The 18184-nt window shown below is 32.9% G+C and overlaps 3 protein-coding genes across 6 annotated transcripts; 2 read left to right on the top strand and 1 right to left on the bottom strand.

The window, feature by feature from the left end:
* Positions 1 to 61: 61 nt before the first annotated feature.
* LOC18099377 (transcription factor MYB1) lies at positions 62 to 8402 on the top strand. 2 transcript variants are annotated; one of them, XM_052448309.1, is made up of 4 exons: positions 62 to 317; positions 527 to 656; positions 1535 to 1616; positions 7873 to 8402. In XM_052448309.1, the coding sequence occupies exons 1-4, from the start codon at positions 200 to 202 to the stop codon at positions 8317 to 8319; spliced, it is 777 nt and encodes a 258-aa protein (XP_052304269.1). In that variant the 5' UTR covers positions 62 to 199; the 3' UTR covers positions 8320 to 8402. The 2 variants fall into 2 exon arrangements, with proteins under 2 accessions (XP_052304269.1, XP_024444725.1); XM_024588957.2 differs by lacking the exons at positions 62 to 317; positions 527 to 656; positions 1535 to 1616 and adding exons at positions 5863 to 7081; positions 7248 to 7377 and having other exon boundaries at positions 7791 to 8402.
* Positions 8403 to 11659: 3257 nt separating this feature from the next.
* On the top strand, positions 11660 to 15236 carry LOC18099376 (GDP-L-galactose phosphorylase 1). Of its 3 annotated transcripts, XM_052448604.1 has the most exons (6): positions 11664 to 12183; positions 12397 to 12463; positions 13020 to 13450; positions 13564 to 13749; positions 13858 to 14118; positions 14724 to 15236. In XM_052448604.1, exons 3-6 carry the CDS (start codon positions 13109 to 13111, stop codon positions 15054 to 15056), a joined length of 1122 nt encoding a protein of 373 aa, XP_052304564.1. In that variant the 5' UTR covers positions 11664 to 12183; positions 12397 to 12463; positions 13020 to 13108; the 3' UTR covers positions 15057 to 15236. The 3 variants fall into 3 exon arrangements, with proteins under 3 accessions (XP_006383317.3, XP_052304563.1, XP_052304564.1); XM_006383255.3 differs by having other exon boundaries at positions 11660 to 12463; XM_052448603.1 differs by having other exon boundaries at positions 11660 to 12183; positions 12397 to 13450.
* A 1964-nt stretch (positions 15237 to 17200) lies between these two features.
* On the bottom strand, positions 17201 to 18042 carry LOC18099375 (calcium-binding protein CML24). Its single transcript, XM_006383254.3, has one exon. The coding sequence runs from the start codon at positions 17932 to 17934 to the stop codon at positions 17461 to 17463; it is 474 nt and encodes a 157-aa protein (XP_006383316.1). The 5' UTR covers positions 17935 to 18042; the 3' UTR covers positions 17201 to 17460.
* Positions 18043 to 18184: the final 142 nt, after the last annotated feature.

Genomic DNA, 18184 nt, shown 5'->3' on the forward strand with positions numbered 1-18184 from the left:
GAAGTAAAACCGCGTGTGGTTACAAATCATGCACGTCGCTGCAGTTAGAAACTACTAAATTGAGCTGAGAAAAGTACTTTATATATACGATATTTTAGAGTCAGTGATCAACATGCAAATGTTCTTCACGTGATTGTATCTTTATTAATGAAGTCTTGCTAGATCTAATGAGGTGGGCATAGACTACGTAAGAGGCACTATGGTAAGCTCATTCGGAGTAAGGAAAGGTGCATGGACCGAAGAGGAGGATATACTTCTAAGGAAGTGCGTCGAGAAATATGGCGAAGGAAGATGGTGTCAAATTCCTCTCAAAGCAGGTATCTAAATGTCTTCGTTCATGCTTGTAAATAGTGTTGGTTTCTAGGGACCGAAGAGGGCTATCCTCATCCCTATCTTTTCGACAAACATTATGGTCTCTCTTTTCTACATATGGTGTTTTAGAACAGCTACGCAAGAGGCAAAGAATAATATTCAACTAGCTGAACGATCGAAAAAGTATACACTGACTATTAATTTTAATTTGCAGGTTTGAATAGATGCAGGAAAAGCTGTAGAATGAGGTGGTTGAACTATCTTAAGCCAAATGTCAAGAGAGGACAGTTTTCAGTGGGCGAAGTAGACTTGATTATCAGGCTACACAAGCTGCTTGGCAACAGGCAAGTGAAAATGTCTTAAGACTCTTAACCAATCTAGAATTTTTTTTTTTTTTTTGACAAGACAGAGTATTCACTAAAAGCACCTAGTAAGGAAAAGAACTAACAATGAGAAAAAAGAAATACGAAAGATAGAAAAGAAAGCTTGGGAACAATACAAAAGGATATAGAGATGATGATAAAGTCTTACTAAGAACCCCAGCCTTGCAAGCCATGCATGTAAGCATGAATACCCGATCTGAGATTGTTGAAGATAAAGAGGTAAAAACCAACGAATGAAGAAGAAGTGGTACTGTTTCTAGTGGTTTAAGAAAAATCACCAATGGCAGCTAATAGCAAATTAAGCCAAAGAAGTCTCCGAAAGAGAGGGAGGGACTTCAACTGATTGAAGAGGATAATTTTCTATAAATAAAATGCTATCTCATATATTTAATGAGAAATTTAAGAGGAAAACTTGAACTGATATGGAAGCCTTACTCCTCTCTTTTTTTAATGAAAGCTGACGGCGACAAGAAAGTGGCTCTACGAAATTACAGAATTACAAAGCTCAAAGCCAAGCCGAAAGGGCATGCTGTCTGTGTAGACCTTGCTTTGTCAGTCCATCTTCTAAATAGTTCCTTTCCCTATTGGCATGCTGAGAAGTACAGATTAAATTACTAAGCATAATCTTAATAGTATTTTTTTTGGTTGGAGAATTTTAATGCTATTAAACAAGCCTTGAAGTCTCCATAGTAGGTCCTGACGAGTGTCTTCCATCTATTTAACAACGTTGCCCGACTCACACTCTATTACCCATGCCACTTCCGTTTTGTTTAGAAAGGAAGAAGTAGATCGAAACCTTAATTAACTCTACGGAAAATTTATTATTTTTTGTTACACAGGTGGTCATTGATTGCCGGTAGACTTCCAGGAAGAACAGCAAATGATGTCAAGAATTATTGGAACACAAACCTGCGTAAGAAGGTGGTTTCTAGCACCAGAGAAGCTCAAACAGAACCAGAACCAAAAGCAATAACAAAAGCCAACATAATAAAGCCTCGACCTCATAAATTCAAAAGTTTATGCTGGTTAGGAGGAAAAGGTATTCCATTTTTCAATGGTGGTTTTCAATATGGGTACGATCTCTGTAAGCCATGTTCTACATCAGCATTGTCCCCTTCCGATATTATTGAAGTTGAAAGTATGTGGGGGGAAAGCTTGTTAGATGACAAAGAAATTAATATATCGAACAACAAACGATGCCTAGGTTCTGGGTCAGAAGCTGACCGAGAGCCAATCAACAGTCTTTTTGTAGAGGACAACGCTCCAGAAGGGATATTAATTGCGGACGTGTTCTGTTGTGAACAAGGACAACATTGTTGGAGTGACCTCTCTTTTGATGCCGACCTCTGGAATTTAGTCAATACTTGAAATACTTTAGTTTGTATTGTTGTAATATTTCGTGCCAAACTAATTAGGTTAAAATCTAAAATGCTTGTCGTCCTTTCATTAAAAAATTAAAATAAATAAATAAATAAACCATGTTTGTTTATAATAGGAATGATCACTTTCGATTCAGTTTGATTTTTATCAAAAAAATAACTAAACCGGTTTAAAAAAAAACCAAAACCGAACCAGAACTGATTCAAATCGACTGGTTTCGGTTCGGTTCGGTTCGGTTATTTTAGAACAAAAACCAGTTCAAACCGGTTTGGCTTGAGTTTTTTCGGTTTGCCTTGGTTTTTTTTGGTTTGGCTCGGGTTTTTTTTTTTCTGTTCAGGTTCAGTTCGGTTTTTTTGGTTTCGGTCTTATAAAACTGAACCTGTCGGTTTTTTAAAAATTCTAATCTATTTTTTTCACAGTTCGATTTTTTCTATTATTTTTTTTCCAGTTTTCTTAATTTTTTGATTTTTTTACTCACCCCTAGTTTCTAGCTTCTTTGTTTTGGTGGCTTAGACATGTCGGGTCATAGAACTTGAGTCTAAGCTTCTTTCGGCACATTGTTTTTAGGTTGAATATAAATTTAAAGAAAGAAAATATTTAACCTAATTGAGTTTATTATTAAGATCATGGCTTTGATGAATTAAACCATAATAATTGAACTATTTTTTTTGTTATTGCTTTTTTTACTAATATATTTTTTTAAAAAATTATTTTTAAATTTATATTTCAACTAATATCCATGTGATTTTTATTATTATTATTTAACCTCTTTTTGGATAGAGATTTTTTTATGGTATTTAGTGTATTTAATTTTTCAAAAGATCATTCTGATTCATCTATAATATTTTTTATTTTTTGTATACAAAAAAATTATTTTTTAAAATAAAATATAATTATTTTTTGATAATATTTCTGATGTGTACAGTCTTGCATAATAGTTTTTTCACTTTTATTTCATTTAATCAATTTAATATGTGTTTATATTTTTAATATCATTTAATTGAATAAAAAATAATTTTAATAAATAAATTCAGTAAGCACAATATATTAAATGTTATGTCTTGCAAAACTAAATATCTTGATATATACATGTCTTTTGATTTTCTCAGTTTTATTTTTTTATATTGTTAATACTTTTTTTTTTCATTTATTAACACACATAGATCTAGATTTATTTGATTAAATGTATATATGAGCTTTTTAATTTATACTTATGATTTTTTATGAACAAAAATGCACTGAAAAAACTTGTATGTACAATATTTTTGCTAGAGAAAAAACATTTAGCCCACAGCAGAGCGCAAGTTATATGGCTGGTACAATATTATTATTATTATCCAATTTTTGAAAAAAAAATTAAAAAATTAAAAATAAATAAATAAATAACAGCAAAAAATGAATAAAAAAATAATTTAATAATTGGGTTAAGACAACACATACTAAAAGTTTGAAGACTAACAAGGATGAAATTATAAATTTAGGAGTCTATTTGGTAAAAAATTAGAAAAATTGATAAGTTTGAAGACTTAATTAAACTTTGATTTAATTAATTAATGAAATCATGAGCTTAATTGAAGAAATATCAAAGTTTGGGGCTAATTTGAGGCAAAATTGCAAGAAATTAAAGTTCATGGACCAAAGTGAAATGGCGGGGGTACTTTAGGGAGTTTAATTGATTTTTCCAGGGGTAATTTTGAAAACAATAAAAGTTGAAGAGTCAATTAAGGACTCAATTGAATAATCCAGAACACAAGGACTGTTTTGTAAATAGCGTTAAACTTCAGGGGTTCATTTACAATTTTATCAAGGGGTATAATTAAAAAAAGAAGAATTTCCTTGATTAGAGACCCAATTATTAAGTGTTAAAAGTTCAAGGATCAAATTGAAAATGATCATTTCAGTTGAAAACGACATCGTTTTCATCGCCTTCTTCATCCCTCCGATTCAACAGGAAATCCACCATCAATCACTGTCATGTATGTGCCCAGTGGCGGAGCCACAATAGAGCAAGAGGAGGCAATTGCCTCCTTAATTTGTTTTTTAAAGTATATTTTTATATTAAAATATTAATATAATAGAGATTTTTCAAAATTTAAATCGCGCATTGCAAAAGCTATATAAGCGATAACAGTATTTTCAATGGTATCCATGTACTTTGTGCCCACTGCAATCGATGCATCAACTTTTACAATTGAAGATAGTATCTTTAAACATGGAAATGTCTCTTCTTAAAACAAAGAACACTCGATCCCAAATAAGACCTAGGATTGATATGGTTTATTTTTGCATGAAATAATCTTGGTTCCCCTTTATGAAATCAATATTGATTTTTAACTGCTTTGAGTTCTTTTATCTGCTCCTCCATGAAAAGGTTTAGTATACAGTGTCGGAGCCACAATGGGACAAGAGAATGCAATTGCTCCTTTATCCTTTTATTTTTTAAGTATTATTTTATATTAAAATATTAATATAATAGCTTCACAGAGTTAATTTTCTTTGTTAGCTACTAATTAATCTAAGTTTTTTTTTTTTTTAACTATTGTCCATGTTTCTTTTTTTCTACGAAATTTCTCTTCAAGCCCTAAGCTATTAATTAGTTAAGCAAATAACCTCTTATGCTTTATGTTTTAGGAAGTTTCCTTTATCTTTTCTATTTGTTTCATTATCTAATTTTAGTTTTATTTCTTTATAAATAGTTATTGAAAATGTTGGGGTTTATAATAATTTATGGGTTTGTTGAATATATGTGTATGGGTAATATTATATGCTAATGGATATTAATTGAAATGATTTTTGATGAATTGATAAGTATTTTGCAATGAATTTCATATGAAAAATGATGGTGATGAATTAACTAGTGATTAAAAATGAAGTACAGGACAACGCAAAAAATTAGGGACATAATAGATAAATTAAAAAGAAAATATTTAATATTTATGTTTAATCCACTTGAACAAAATAACAAGTCAGCAAGAACAACATCAATTTGTGACAATCTTTTTAAGCTATGAATTTAGATGTTATGTATCCTATGGCAGCATAAAATTGGTGCAAAAAACTTTCATAGTCCTTAGAAGATTTAGAAATAGATGAATGAAAGTTTTTTGTATATATTAAAAAAGATATTTTTAATGAGATTAAAAATAAAATCATTATGAAATAATTTTAAAATATAAAATCTCAAAGAGAATAATTATAATATAAGTTTTTTATTTATTTTAAAAGTATTTTTAAATTAATTTTACTTGATTTGAGTTGGTACATATATTTCAAATTAATTTTTTATTATAATATATATCTATATAGTATATAATATCAAATATTTATTAATAATTTACCTTCTCATTTAAAAAACAATCGCTCCGCACTCTCTGTGCCCCATGATTGTGCCACCTACAGTAATGGATGACATCCCACCGGGAGGGGGAGAACGAAGGAGCAGACAAAAACAACAGACGGAGAACAGGGGGTTTTCTGGGGATAAAACAAGAACACAAGGGAGAGACACACAGGAGGAACAGAGGAAAGGCACCGGGGACGGACGAAAACAGAGATAACAGAAGGAAAAAAACAGAAACGAAAAACCAGAGACGGGGGGAGAAGAACGAAAACACAGGACGCAAACCCATAGAGAACGAACAGAACTAAAGACGCAGAGGGAACGAAGACGAAGGAGCAAAACACAGAACCAAAAAGAAACAGAAGGAACAGAGGAGAGGAGGTCAGCCATCACACCATCATCGGCCTCTTCACCAGCAGAGCAGGTAAGCTTCCTTTAGCTCCATTATTCACGTTCTCTTCCTTTAGCTTTGAATAATTCACGCATGCGAGCCTTTGCCCAGCCGGGTCACCAGCTTGGGCAAGTGATCGGATGGACTAATTGGGTCCAGCTCAGTACTGTATGGGCTGGGTCAAACCCAGCTTAAAAAAAAAGACGCAGTTTTTTATATAAATGGTTGTTATGGCAGTTTTTTATAAAAATATTTTTTTATTTTTTATTTAATTTAGAAATTTTTTGCATATTCATTATTATTTTACTTTTCTAGTTTTCCTACTTAAATGAATTTTTCTCCTACTTTATTTTCTATTAAGTATTATTATTCTTTTCTATTTTTATTTTTTTTGTTTTTCTATTCAGTATTATTAAGATAGATTGTAATGGCTTTTTGGTGTGAAGACTATATTAATAAAAATTAAATATTTTAAGTGTCTTTTCATGATTGGTTTTGAAAATTTTAACTTATAAATAACCACATTATCCTTTATTTTTTACTATGTTGGGTAGGAATAAGAACGCTAACCTATGGCCTATAAGAAGTAGAGGGTTAAGCTGAATTGTTTTATAAGGAAATTGGTTTTCGAAAACCGGCAATGTCGAGAAATATAATTTTTTAATAGTTTTTTTTAAAAAAAAAATAAACATTTATAACCATGATTTGGGGTACTTTAGATGGTGTTTGCCCGTCTTGCCTCTTGGATGGATTTCATAATCCTTCCAATTGATTGTTAGTTGAGCACTAGCACTAGTAGACAATTTGCACGGTTTTCAAGCATATCGCTGTTGTTTGAAACTAGTAGACAATTTGCACCGTTTCCATGCATATCGCTGTTGTTTGAAACTACTACACAATTTGCACCGTTTCCACTAAAAACGTTATTTAACCGTTTGAAATTGTTGGACTGGTAGCTGATGATTGCAAGAACTGTTTCCATGCATATCGCTGTTGTTTGAAACTACAAAATTGTCTTGGTAATAACAGTACTATATATATATATATATATATATATATGATAGTTTGGAGTGAGTGTGATATAAATGTACTTCGCTTGTTTGTATATAGACTTGCTAGCATTAATTAGGTGGGAAATAGACTACATAAGAGGCACTATGGTGAGTTCATCAGGAATAAGGAAAGGTGCATGGACCAGAGAGGAAGATATACTTCTAAGGGATTGCGTTGAGAAATATGGTGAAGGAAGATGGCATCAAGTTTCTTCCAAAGCAGGTATCTAAATGACTTCGTTCATGCTTGTAAATCAATAGATTTTCTCATGTTTATATGCCTATATCGAGTATAGTCTCTCGTGTTTGGTTACAGCGACAAAGAATATTCAACTAGCTAGCTGGACACTTCGAAAAACTGTACCCTGATTCTTAATTTTCATTTGCAGGCTTGAATAGATGCAGGAAAAGCTGCAGGTTGAGGTGGTTGAGTTATCTCAAGCCAGGTATCAAGAGAGGACAGTATTCTGAGGACGAAGAAGACTTGATTATCAAGCTACACAGGTTGCTTGGCAATAGGCAAGTGAAAATGTGTAAATATATTATATATTACATGCATTGCAAACCTTGCATGGAAGTATCAATACTCGATCTGAGATTGTTGAAGAAAAAGATGTAAAAAACAAGGGATGAAGAAGTGGTAGACTATATTGCTAGTGATCTAATAAAAATCACCAATGGCAGCTAATATATAGCAAAACTAAAAGAAATTCTTGTAAGAGAGAGAGGGAGAAACGAGAAAGTTTGAAGGCTTGAATTGATCGAAGCTTACTTTTATTTATGAAAGTTGATGAAATATTATTGGAAGGAGCCAACAAGAAAGTGGCTCTAAGAAATTACACAGTTACAAAGCTCAAATCCAAGCCAAAAGGTCATGCTTTCTGCGCGATATATGTACATATATATAAACTACATTATGTTTTGTTACACAGGTGGTCATTGATTGCTGGTAGACTTCCAGGAAGAACAGCAAATGATTTAAAGAATTATTGGAACACAAACCTGAGTAAGAAGGTGGTTTCTGGCACCAGAGAAGCTCAAACAAAACCAGAACCAAAAGCAATAACAAAAGCCAACATAATAAAGCCTCGACCTCATAAATTCAAAAGTTTATGCTGGTTACGAGGAAAAGGTATTCCATTTTTCAATGGTGGTTTTCAATATGGGTACGATCTTTGTAAGCCATGGTCTACATCAGCATTGTCCCCTTCCGATATTATTGAAGTTGAAAGTATGCGGTGGGAAAGCTTGTTAGATGACAAAGAAATTAGTGTATCGAGCAACACCGGATGTCTACGTTCGGGGTCAGAATCTGACCAAGAGCCCATCAAAAGTCTTTTTGCAGAGGACAGCGCTCCAGAAGGGATGAGAATTGGAGACGTGTTCTGTGAACAAGGACAGCATTGTTGGAGTGGCAATTCTTTTGATGCAGCAGACCTTTGGAATTTAGTCAATACTTGAAATAAGTTAGTTTGTATTGTTGTAATATTTGGTGCCAAACTAATGAAGTGCAAATCTAAAATGGTGGGGGTGTTTACTGTTTAGCCGACAATATTCACACATTCACAAAAAAAAAAATCAAGGATATATTGTTTATTTTTTTATAATTCATTTTAGTCCTCAAAGTTTTATATATTGATTTAATCCTAATTGAAGACCAATTGCATCTAAATTATTAGTTAAAGGTGAAATCAAAAGAAAGGAGACCGAAATGAAAACGACGCCAAATATAGAAGGCATGACAGAGAATGCATGAAAAATACACTTAGATCCTCGATCTTTTAAAAAATACAATGTATACAATTTAAGTCTTCTTAAATTTTTCAAAAAAAAAAATTTGGTACACAAGTTCATTTGCATTATTTTTTTTTGTACCTAGTTAGAGAGAGGAGATGAAGGGTTGCCGAATTTCGGTGATGAGATAGAAATTCATTGTTCACTCTATTTTCGGCCACCAAAATGATTTTTTGTTTCCACGGGTTCCATGAGATGAGAGTAGCCTTATGGTGGTTGTTTAGATCTTCGATGTTGCATGAAAAACCAAATTTGAGTCGAGAAACCCAAAATTAAATCGGTTTGATTTCGGGTTTTTGAACTATTTTTTAGGTATTTACAGTTGATAAAATGGTCTGAGAGTGTTATAAGGGTGTTGATGAGGTGTTTTTAGGTTGAAATAGCTTGAAAATTAGGGTTTTTGGCCAAAAGATTAGCTGCATGATTTTCTAGCCATCATTATGGTGATAAGAATATGGGTTGACAAATAACATATGACTATCGGCCTTGGTAGGCCGGGTTTTTTTTTTCAAAAACGTTGACATCCTTCCCTTTAAAAAATAAAAATAAGCCCAAACTCGCTCAAGGGCTCTTCATTTTAATGGCCTAAACATGTAGGATAGAGGTCCATGAGTCTGGGCTCTTTTTGGCCTTTTTTTTTTTTTACTTTGTATATAAATTTAAGGGGAAATAAAATATTGAACCTAGTTGAGTTCATAGTCTAGATCACGGATTTGACGAATTAAACCACAACAACCAACCTATTTTTTTATATTGCTTTTTTTACTGATATCTTATTTTGATATATCTTTTTTAAAAATAATTTTTAAATTTATGTTTCAATTAATATCCCTAGTATGTGTGTCTATTTAATCAATTTATCTAAGCCTATTAAGACCTTCATATAGACATTATCTTCGTGTCAGATTCTAAATAATATGAAGAAAGTCTTAATTGATTCTAAGTGGGCACAAGCCATACAAGAAGAGATGGAAGCTTTATAGAAAAATAACACATGGAGGTTGATACAAAAACCTGAAAGGAAAAAAGATATTGCGGTGCAAATAGGTGCTCTCAATTAAATATAAAATTGATGGATTTATTGACCGATACAAAGCAAGATTGGTGACAAAAAGATTTACATTGACATATAATCTCACAAGTTGCTAAACTAAATACTATTAGAGTTTTACTATCTCTTGTAATGAATTTAGATTGGCCATTACTCTAGCTCGATGTTAGCATGAGTTATTGAGTCACACTAGAATAGAAATACTAATTGTATGGATCGAATCTTTTTGTTTAAGGGTCAACTGAATAGACCTCTAAAATCTCCCGTTATATCTATATATTCTGTAATTTGATTCAAATGAAACATAGAATTCTGATATGGAATTTTACTAAGTCTAACATGATGAGAAGCCATCTTGGCTACCATCAACTAGAAATGCTCCACGTAGTCCTCCAACACAATTATACTTCATTTTCACTTAGTTTAAATGTTTAAATTTTAAATTCTTAGTAATTTACTAATGAGGTATTTATATGTCTAAAATCATGGATAAATCATCATAATTACTATAAATGTTTGGCAAGCCATCTTGGTTTTGTAATCTAAGTGGTTATTGTTGGCTTTATCATTATGGTTAAGTAAAGGAAATTATCATGGTGACAAAAGGGTGTGTTAAGTGTTTAATTTTTTAAACATGTATATCAATCCCTGAAGAACACATCAGCGAAACAAAAAGAATATCTAAAAAAAAAAGAATATCTAAACAAAAAGAATATCAATCCCATGTTCATTGTTCTTAGACACAAGTGTTGTGATTATGAGTTTGTGTTTTAGCCAATTTCCTTCCTATCTGGTTACAGGATGCTATGATTGAAGCTTTGATTGTCAATTCTATAAGGTTTGATGGTCGGCCACATTTCTAGTCTTCTTTTTAATCAAGATGTTTCTTTAACTAAAAGAAAGAAAAAAAAAAGAAGAAATTGTTAGGCTAATTGATTAATGTGGTGTAAAATATTTTTTAATTAAAAATATATTAAAATAATTTTTTTATTTTTAGCAATAGCACATCAAACAATAAAAAAAATTATAAAAACCTTCAATTTAATTTTTGTTTTTTAAATAACTTTGAAATGGAGGTTTAAGCATTCTCTTTCTAACTCCATTAGAGCCCATATATATTATTCAGACCTGGTTTTGGCCCATTTGAGTCACTGTGTGGTAGCTGGCAAATCCATGGCTTGGCACGTGGTTCGATATCCAGCATCTAGCTTCGGGGGCTTTTATAAAAATAAAATTCTTCTTGAGCTCGGATTAATGACGTATCTATGTTCAAACAAGAAAGAAAGAAAAGAAAAAAAAAAAGGTAACCGTCTATTTTCAGACTTATTTTTTAGGATTAATAATTTGTCAATGTTCTTGAGCCACGTGAAAAAATTATTTCGGTTATAAATATTGACTAGATTTATCTGACAAATATCTTTATCGTTCATGAAAAAAAATATTAGATGTCTATATAATATACTTTTATTCACTTAAAAATGGACCGTGCTAATTATAATTATTCTATCCAATATGAGATATGAATGATCAAATGCCTCGGTTACTGTATCAACTTACATGTTATTGAATTAACTTTTAAGTTCAATTTGTTTTTCATTTTTTAAGTGAAAAATAAGAAAATTAATTAAAAAAATGCTTAATAAATTATAAAATCAATTGAATTTATAGTAGTTCACAATAATTATTAGACCGGTCTTAATATTTAAGTCATAACTTGATCAGGTCAACTTAATCTACTTCAAACAACATTGTTTTGGATATATATAAAAAAATCATTTAAAAAAAATAAAATTATTTTTTAAAATCAACTCATTTAAATTTTATCTAGTTTAGCTAGATATTAAATTAACTAAATTTTTAATTAATTAATTAAATCACTTTTCAACTTCTAAATGTATCAAAAACAAAACTAATCTAGGTTAAATATTGAGTTAGCAAATCAAGTTAACGCACAAAGTTAAATTAGGTTTAATAATTATAATATTTTAATCAAATGAATAAATTATCCAATTTAACAATAAATCCAACCCAATCCAAAATTTCAAATTTATTAAATATAATAATAACAATCCATGGATACGGTTATTATTTGGACCTGAGCCTGCTCAAAACCAGGCCCATAAAATAACTCCTATAATCAATGCAAAACTATTTATATTATATATTATTTCGAAGCTCATGGAGCTCGAGACACCGCCATCACCAACTAGTGTAAAGAGACCAAATATAGAGACGAAGAATCAGAGAAAGAAACGGAAAGGCACACAAAAATAAAATAAAAATAATAACCTAGTTTGATTATTCATCAGTTTCCAGAAACACGGCTTCTTTATTTGGAAAAGGATTCCAACAAGACCAAAATCAGAACTATAGCGACCAAGAATTACTATTTCAACACCAAAAGAACAAGAACAAGAACAAGATAGGCAGTGCAAGAATCTCAGCACCACACGGTGGAAGGGGTGCTCTTCCTTCTGAAGGTGGTTGCCCTTCTGATCTCCTTTTCTTGGCTGGCGGTGGCAGCTGAAGTTTGACAGTTTCTGCGTTTTCTTCTTTTTATTTATACTAGTTGTTGTATAGAGATATTTTGCAGGTTTTCTTTAGGAATATTTGTATTTGATTAAAAGAAGATATATAATATAAAGATGGTGCTGACGATAAAGAAGGTTCCTACTGTGGTTTCAAATTATCAGGAGGAGAATTCTGAAAAGGGGTTTGAAGGGTGTGGCAGGAATTGCCTTGGGAAGTGTTGCTTACCTGGTATGTAGGGTTTTTTTTCCCAGATTTTTTGTTTGATTAATCTTGGTTGGAGATTATGTCTTTGTGTACGTAGAATAAAGAGACTTTTCAATTCTCATGACGTTGTTGTTGACATTGGTAATTTAGTGGCATGTAAAGCCTTGTTTGCTTGTGGAGAAAAAATGGAGAACAGTGTTCACATGAGCGATTGATGATGGGTTGTTAGGCAGGGTGTGGATGAGTTTTCATTATGAAAATCTTGGCTTTTTTTATTTTCTATGATTTTGATAGCAGGCAAGAGTTGAACTTTATGTGCAAAAACCTTCATACAGGAACTATGTCCTGTTCCAAATAGTGGAAAAGTCTAGGAGGAAAAGAGAAGATGATTCTAGCAAGGTGTTGTGATTAAAAGTGTTATTAAAAAAAGGAAAGCAGCAAACTTGTTTGCTAATTCCTATAGAATTTAGAAACTATGAATGGCTTTGACAGGGAATGTGTAGAAAAAAGGGACAGAATATTATGGATACGCTCTTGTTTTTCTCCACAAATTCTTCTAATGCTGATTTTTTTTTTTCAGTGTCTAAGCTGCCTCTGTATGCATTCAAGGAAGACAATTCGAATTTGATTGGAAATAGTGTTGAGAAATCATCAGAAGAGCAGCCTCATATGTGTTTCCTGCACAACCTGTTGCTGGGACAATGGGAGGATCGAATGAGCCGTGGCCTTTTCCGCTATGATGTAACTGCTTGTGATACAAAGATCATTCCTGGTAGATATGGTTTCATTGCGCAACTGAACAAGGGCCGCCATCTGAAGAAGAGACCCACTGAGTTCAGGGTTGATAAGGTGCTTCAGGATTTTGATGAGACTAAGTTCAATTTCACCAAAGTGGGACAAGAAGAAGTGCTTTTCAGGTTTGAAAAAAGCATTGACCACAACAGACATTTTTTTCCTAGTGCGCCGCCTATAACAGCTGATTCCAACAGCTCAAGTGTTGTTGCTATCAATGTAAGCAAATTGATCTTATTATTCTGATTCTCTTTTACTGTTTTCCACTTTTCATATTTCATAGGAATTTATGTTTTGCTCGTCTCATTTATTTGTGAAATGCTGATAATCAGGTGAGTCCAATTGAGTATGGACATGTTCTCTTGATACCCCAAGTTCTCAATTGCTTGCCTCAGAGGATTGATCATGGCAGCTTCTTACTTGCTCTTCATATGGCTAAAGAAGCAGCAGATCCTTTCTTTAGAGTGGGTTACAACAGTTTGGGTGCTTTCGCCACAATTAATCACCTACACTTTCAAGTAACTTTCTATATCCAATTGCTAACGTTTTTCTATTTATGCGCTATTAATTTATGGTTTAGGGATCATTTGGATTTTAATTACGAATAAATTTTCTAATTCTTGCAGGCTTATTACTTAGCAGCACCCTTCCCTGTTGAGAAAGCTCCAACTAGAAGAATAATGACAATGAAGAGTCCGCAAGATGAAGGAGTAATCGTTTCGCAGCTCCTGAATTATCCAGTGCGAGGTCTTGTCTTTGAGGGTGGAAGTACAGTTCAGGATCTATCTGATTCAGTAGCTAGTTCTTGCATTTTCCTCCAGAACAACAATATCCCTTTCAATGTGCTCATTACTGATTGTGGAAGAAGAATTTTTCTCTTTCCACAGGTAAATATTCCTCTTTCTATAACCCACATGAATTAAAGTTTATTGTTGAAGTCCTTTAGGTACATGATTTTATGAAGTGGAGACAAGATTTGTAAGCTATTTGTAATTAGAACGGAATAAAGAGACAAATAATTTGTACGTCCATACTTTAGGCTTTGTTGCTGTCAGGAAAGTTTGTGTTAACTAGAAATCTGAAACAACTATGACATTGACCTTGAATATAATATGTTTCTTGGAATGGTCAGAACTTGAATTTCCCAAGCAATTGTTGGCCAAGACATTCTGGCAATTAACCTGCAAAAATCGATTAATTTTAGAGTTTGATTTTCTGCCTATTGTCTGGGTCATGCAGCCTGAGGTTTTCTTCCACAAAATGATGCATTTAGATATAGGACATAGCTTGGAACACTTTAAATCCTGGGGGGTGATTTGGATTTTACCTTTGCTTTATGCAACCTTCACCTCCCAGGAAGACGTACATTTTTCAAGTGGAAACTGCAGTTTTTACTGCTACCCTTTACTTAGTGTCTCGTGAGCTCCCCCTCTCCCTCTTTTTACTGAAAGATATCTGAAGTGCTGTTTCCTCCATCCTGATGAACTTTCAGTGCTATGCGGAGAAACAAGCACGCGGAGAAGCAAGCCAGGAGCTGCTGGACACTCAAGTTAATCCAGCCGTTTGGGAGATCAGCGGACATATAGTGCTGAAGAGACAGGAGGATTTTGACGATGCCTCAGAAACATATGCGTGGAGACTTCTTGCTGAGGTTTCGCTATCAAACAAGAGATTCCATCAAGTAAAGGCTTATTTATTGGAAGCAGCAGGCTTTCAGACAGAAATAGAGGAAAATAACAGAGATCTTGAGCGAGAACCCATCTATGAGCAACCTTCCCCTGAAGCTGTAGCACATTTACCCCAAGATTGCATGGTCTTTTATTGAAAGCCTATGTATGTTTATTTACAAAACTATCATTTTGTAATAGTTCTCATACCCTATTTTAGCTGTCATTTATACCAGAACAACAGGTTCTTTCCATTCCCATACGCTTCGTTCTGGTTTCAATCCTTTTAATCGATGTCTTGGTTTAGGCTTTCAATTGAAGTTCTTGCGTTCCATTCATTGCTGAGTCTATCACATTATTGTTGTAGAGGTGCAATGAGGCAGATCATTTTTACCTGGACAATCTGAGGAAGAGAATAGTTTCAGAAACCAATAACCATTTTTTTCAAGAAGCCTGGATAAAATTTCTCCAGCTCACCAATGATCTGCCAACATAGACCACCATGGAAATTTTGAATAGCTGATCCAAAGACCCCAGTAAATTCCCAGTAACGCAAAGAGGTGAACAGCAAAGGTCCACCATCTGTTTTACAGTAATCTTACCACAAAGCCTGTAAGAAAGGCACATCTTTCTCCAATTGATTAGAGGTTCAACTTGCTAAAGAGAAACGAAATGTAATTACTGAAAACTGATTTAACACTAGTCCAATCATTCAATCCAACAAATAAATGAATAGATTAGGTTAATGATGTAAGCTTTTGCGCAATCTATTAACACTTGAATACGGAAGGATCATATAGTGGAGGACAACATTAGCTTAGCTTCAGGTTTTAAAAGACTGTAGTTTATGATGCTCTGTTAAGATGGCGACCTCTGGTTGCTCAAAATAGCATTACGACTGGTAGAAGCTTCTAACAATTCCAGCGGTTGCCTATCCTAATCCTATCTTTGACCACCATTAGTGCTGGTGTAAGCTTCTAGGACTTCCAGGGGTTGCCTATCCTAATTGTTGACCTCCATTAGTAGTGGTGTGATCACACCCACATGGGATAGAGATTTCTTGCAGGGCTTGTCGAGATAAGAATCCTTAAAATAAAGCTCAATCAGTCTCTCAATTATACTTGTACAGAAGCTTGCTGAAGGAACAAGTTATGGCTTTGATTCCCACCACCTACACCTCAATCCGAATAATAAAAAAGAAAAAGAAAATCATTTCTGGCACGTAGTTCGTATACATGCCTCGTCAACCAATGAACGAAAAGGGAAATGGATAAACGAAAGACGTCCATCTATAAATCAACTCTTAATTACTAGTTGACTCAGGGGCGGTGTACGGTGTTGCCGGTGTAACATGTGTTTCATAATTTTTAAAATATTTTTTTATTTAAAATTACTTTTTTAATATTTTCAAATCATTTTCACATGTGACGTTTAAAAATTTATACATAGTCAAATATTTATTATCTACCTAAATTCAATATAAAAAAAATTAAAAAAAAATAGAATTCTACTGAAAGCACTACAAAAACCCTATTTATTGTCTTAAAAAACCCAATTAGATATAAACTTAATTCCATACACTCTGAATCCCAAATATAATCGATAGAATTTGACTTCATCAACCATCAAAACTACTACCAATATACAACTAGAAGCATCGGAGGAGGAAAAACGCGTGACTTGAAAAAGATGGAGCAACTAATTAAAGAACCCAAACCAATGCCGTGTTGAGCTCAGCATTGGAAAGGCAATCGGCAGCAACCACATATATATATATATATATATATATATATATATATATATATATATATATATATATATATATATAGAGCGTGAAGCACATAATTTTCGTGCCCCCACATGATTCTTGTTGATATAATTTCCACCAATCCCATCACAAGTTTCATGAAGAAACTACCTTCACCTTAGGATAATCACGAATTCAAAATCAAAACTACAATTTATGAAAGATTAATCAACAAATAATACCATAATTTCTTGGTAAATCTTATCTAATAAGAGAATTGATTCCAATAATTCTATGTGACTCCAAATTTATCGAACCATGGTAAATCTCATCTACTTGATGGCATGAACTTAAGGCGTAAAGATGAGATATTTTTAATGAAATTATAAGGAAAAGGATATAATTATAATTAATTCAAAAAAAAAAGGCAAAAAGAAAGTCACGGATCACGCAAGCACAAAAAAAATATTGAGAATCCAAAGAAAAACAAACAAGGTTCTTAATTATCTCGAATCATGTGTTATCATAATTCATTAAGAACAAAATAGCTAGAGATTTATCAACAATAATCCAAATTAAAAACTACTAAATTCCACCACTGACTGTTTTTGCTGTTTTTGCAGATTAAAGTTGCCTCAAACCCGCAAAAACATCAATGGAAAACTAAAACAAAAGGAAAATTAAAACCTCAAACTGCTAATTATATATAATTACACCATTAATTGTCTAAATTAGAAACCTAATCCTACAACGTTAAACCAAACCTAAGAAATAAAATGAAAAACATTGTAGTAGTAATTAATTAATTAATTAATCTACGCTAACCCTCTAGTCATCATCTTCTTAAACTCCTCAAAATTAACATTACCATCACCATCTTGATCAACTTCACGTATCATCTTACGACAATCACTCAAGCTACACTTCAACCCCAACATCTTCATTACCGAGTGCAACTCATCAACTGAAATCAGCCCGTTCTTGTTTTTATCATACAAATCAAACGCATCCCTCAATTCTTTACTATCATTGCCACCGCCATCGTCAAGTCCACCATTCTGGATGAAGTCGACAAACTCATCAAGATCAATATAGCCATCACCATCTTTGTCGAATTCTTGCATTATGGACTGGACTTCCGCTGGTGATATCTTGGTGCCCAGTTCTTTAAGGTTGTCTACAACCTCACTACAAGAAATCTTGCCATCTCCATTTTTGTCGAACTTGTTGAATATTTTCCTTATGTCGTCCATGGAACCGAAGGTCGTTGGGTTTTTTGATTTTGCCATTGTAGAATGAAAAGAAAAGACAGACTTTTGGTTTTGCTGCTGGAGGAGGAAATTAAAGAGTAGACTAGAAGGGTTTTTTTCCTTCTTTCTGAGCGTATTTGTGGAGATCAAGAAGCGTTTTATATAGGGTATGTGGTGTTGGTTTAAAGGCTTTAAACGCGGCTTCCACGCGTTTTTGTTTTTTATTTTCCTTTCTTCTTTTTTTTTTGGCAAGTGACCAAATATTTACTTTTTGGAGAGTGGTTTAGGC

This window comes from Populus trichocarpa, chromosome 17 (genome assembly GCF_000002775.5).
Source record: "Populus trichocarpa isolate Nisqually-1 chromosome 17, P.trichocarpa_v4.1, whole genome shotgun sequence".
Lineage (NCBI taxonomy): Eukaryota > Viridiplantae > Streptophyta > Magnoliopsida > Malpighiales > Salicaceae > Populus > Populus trichocarpa.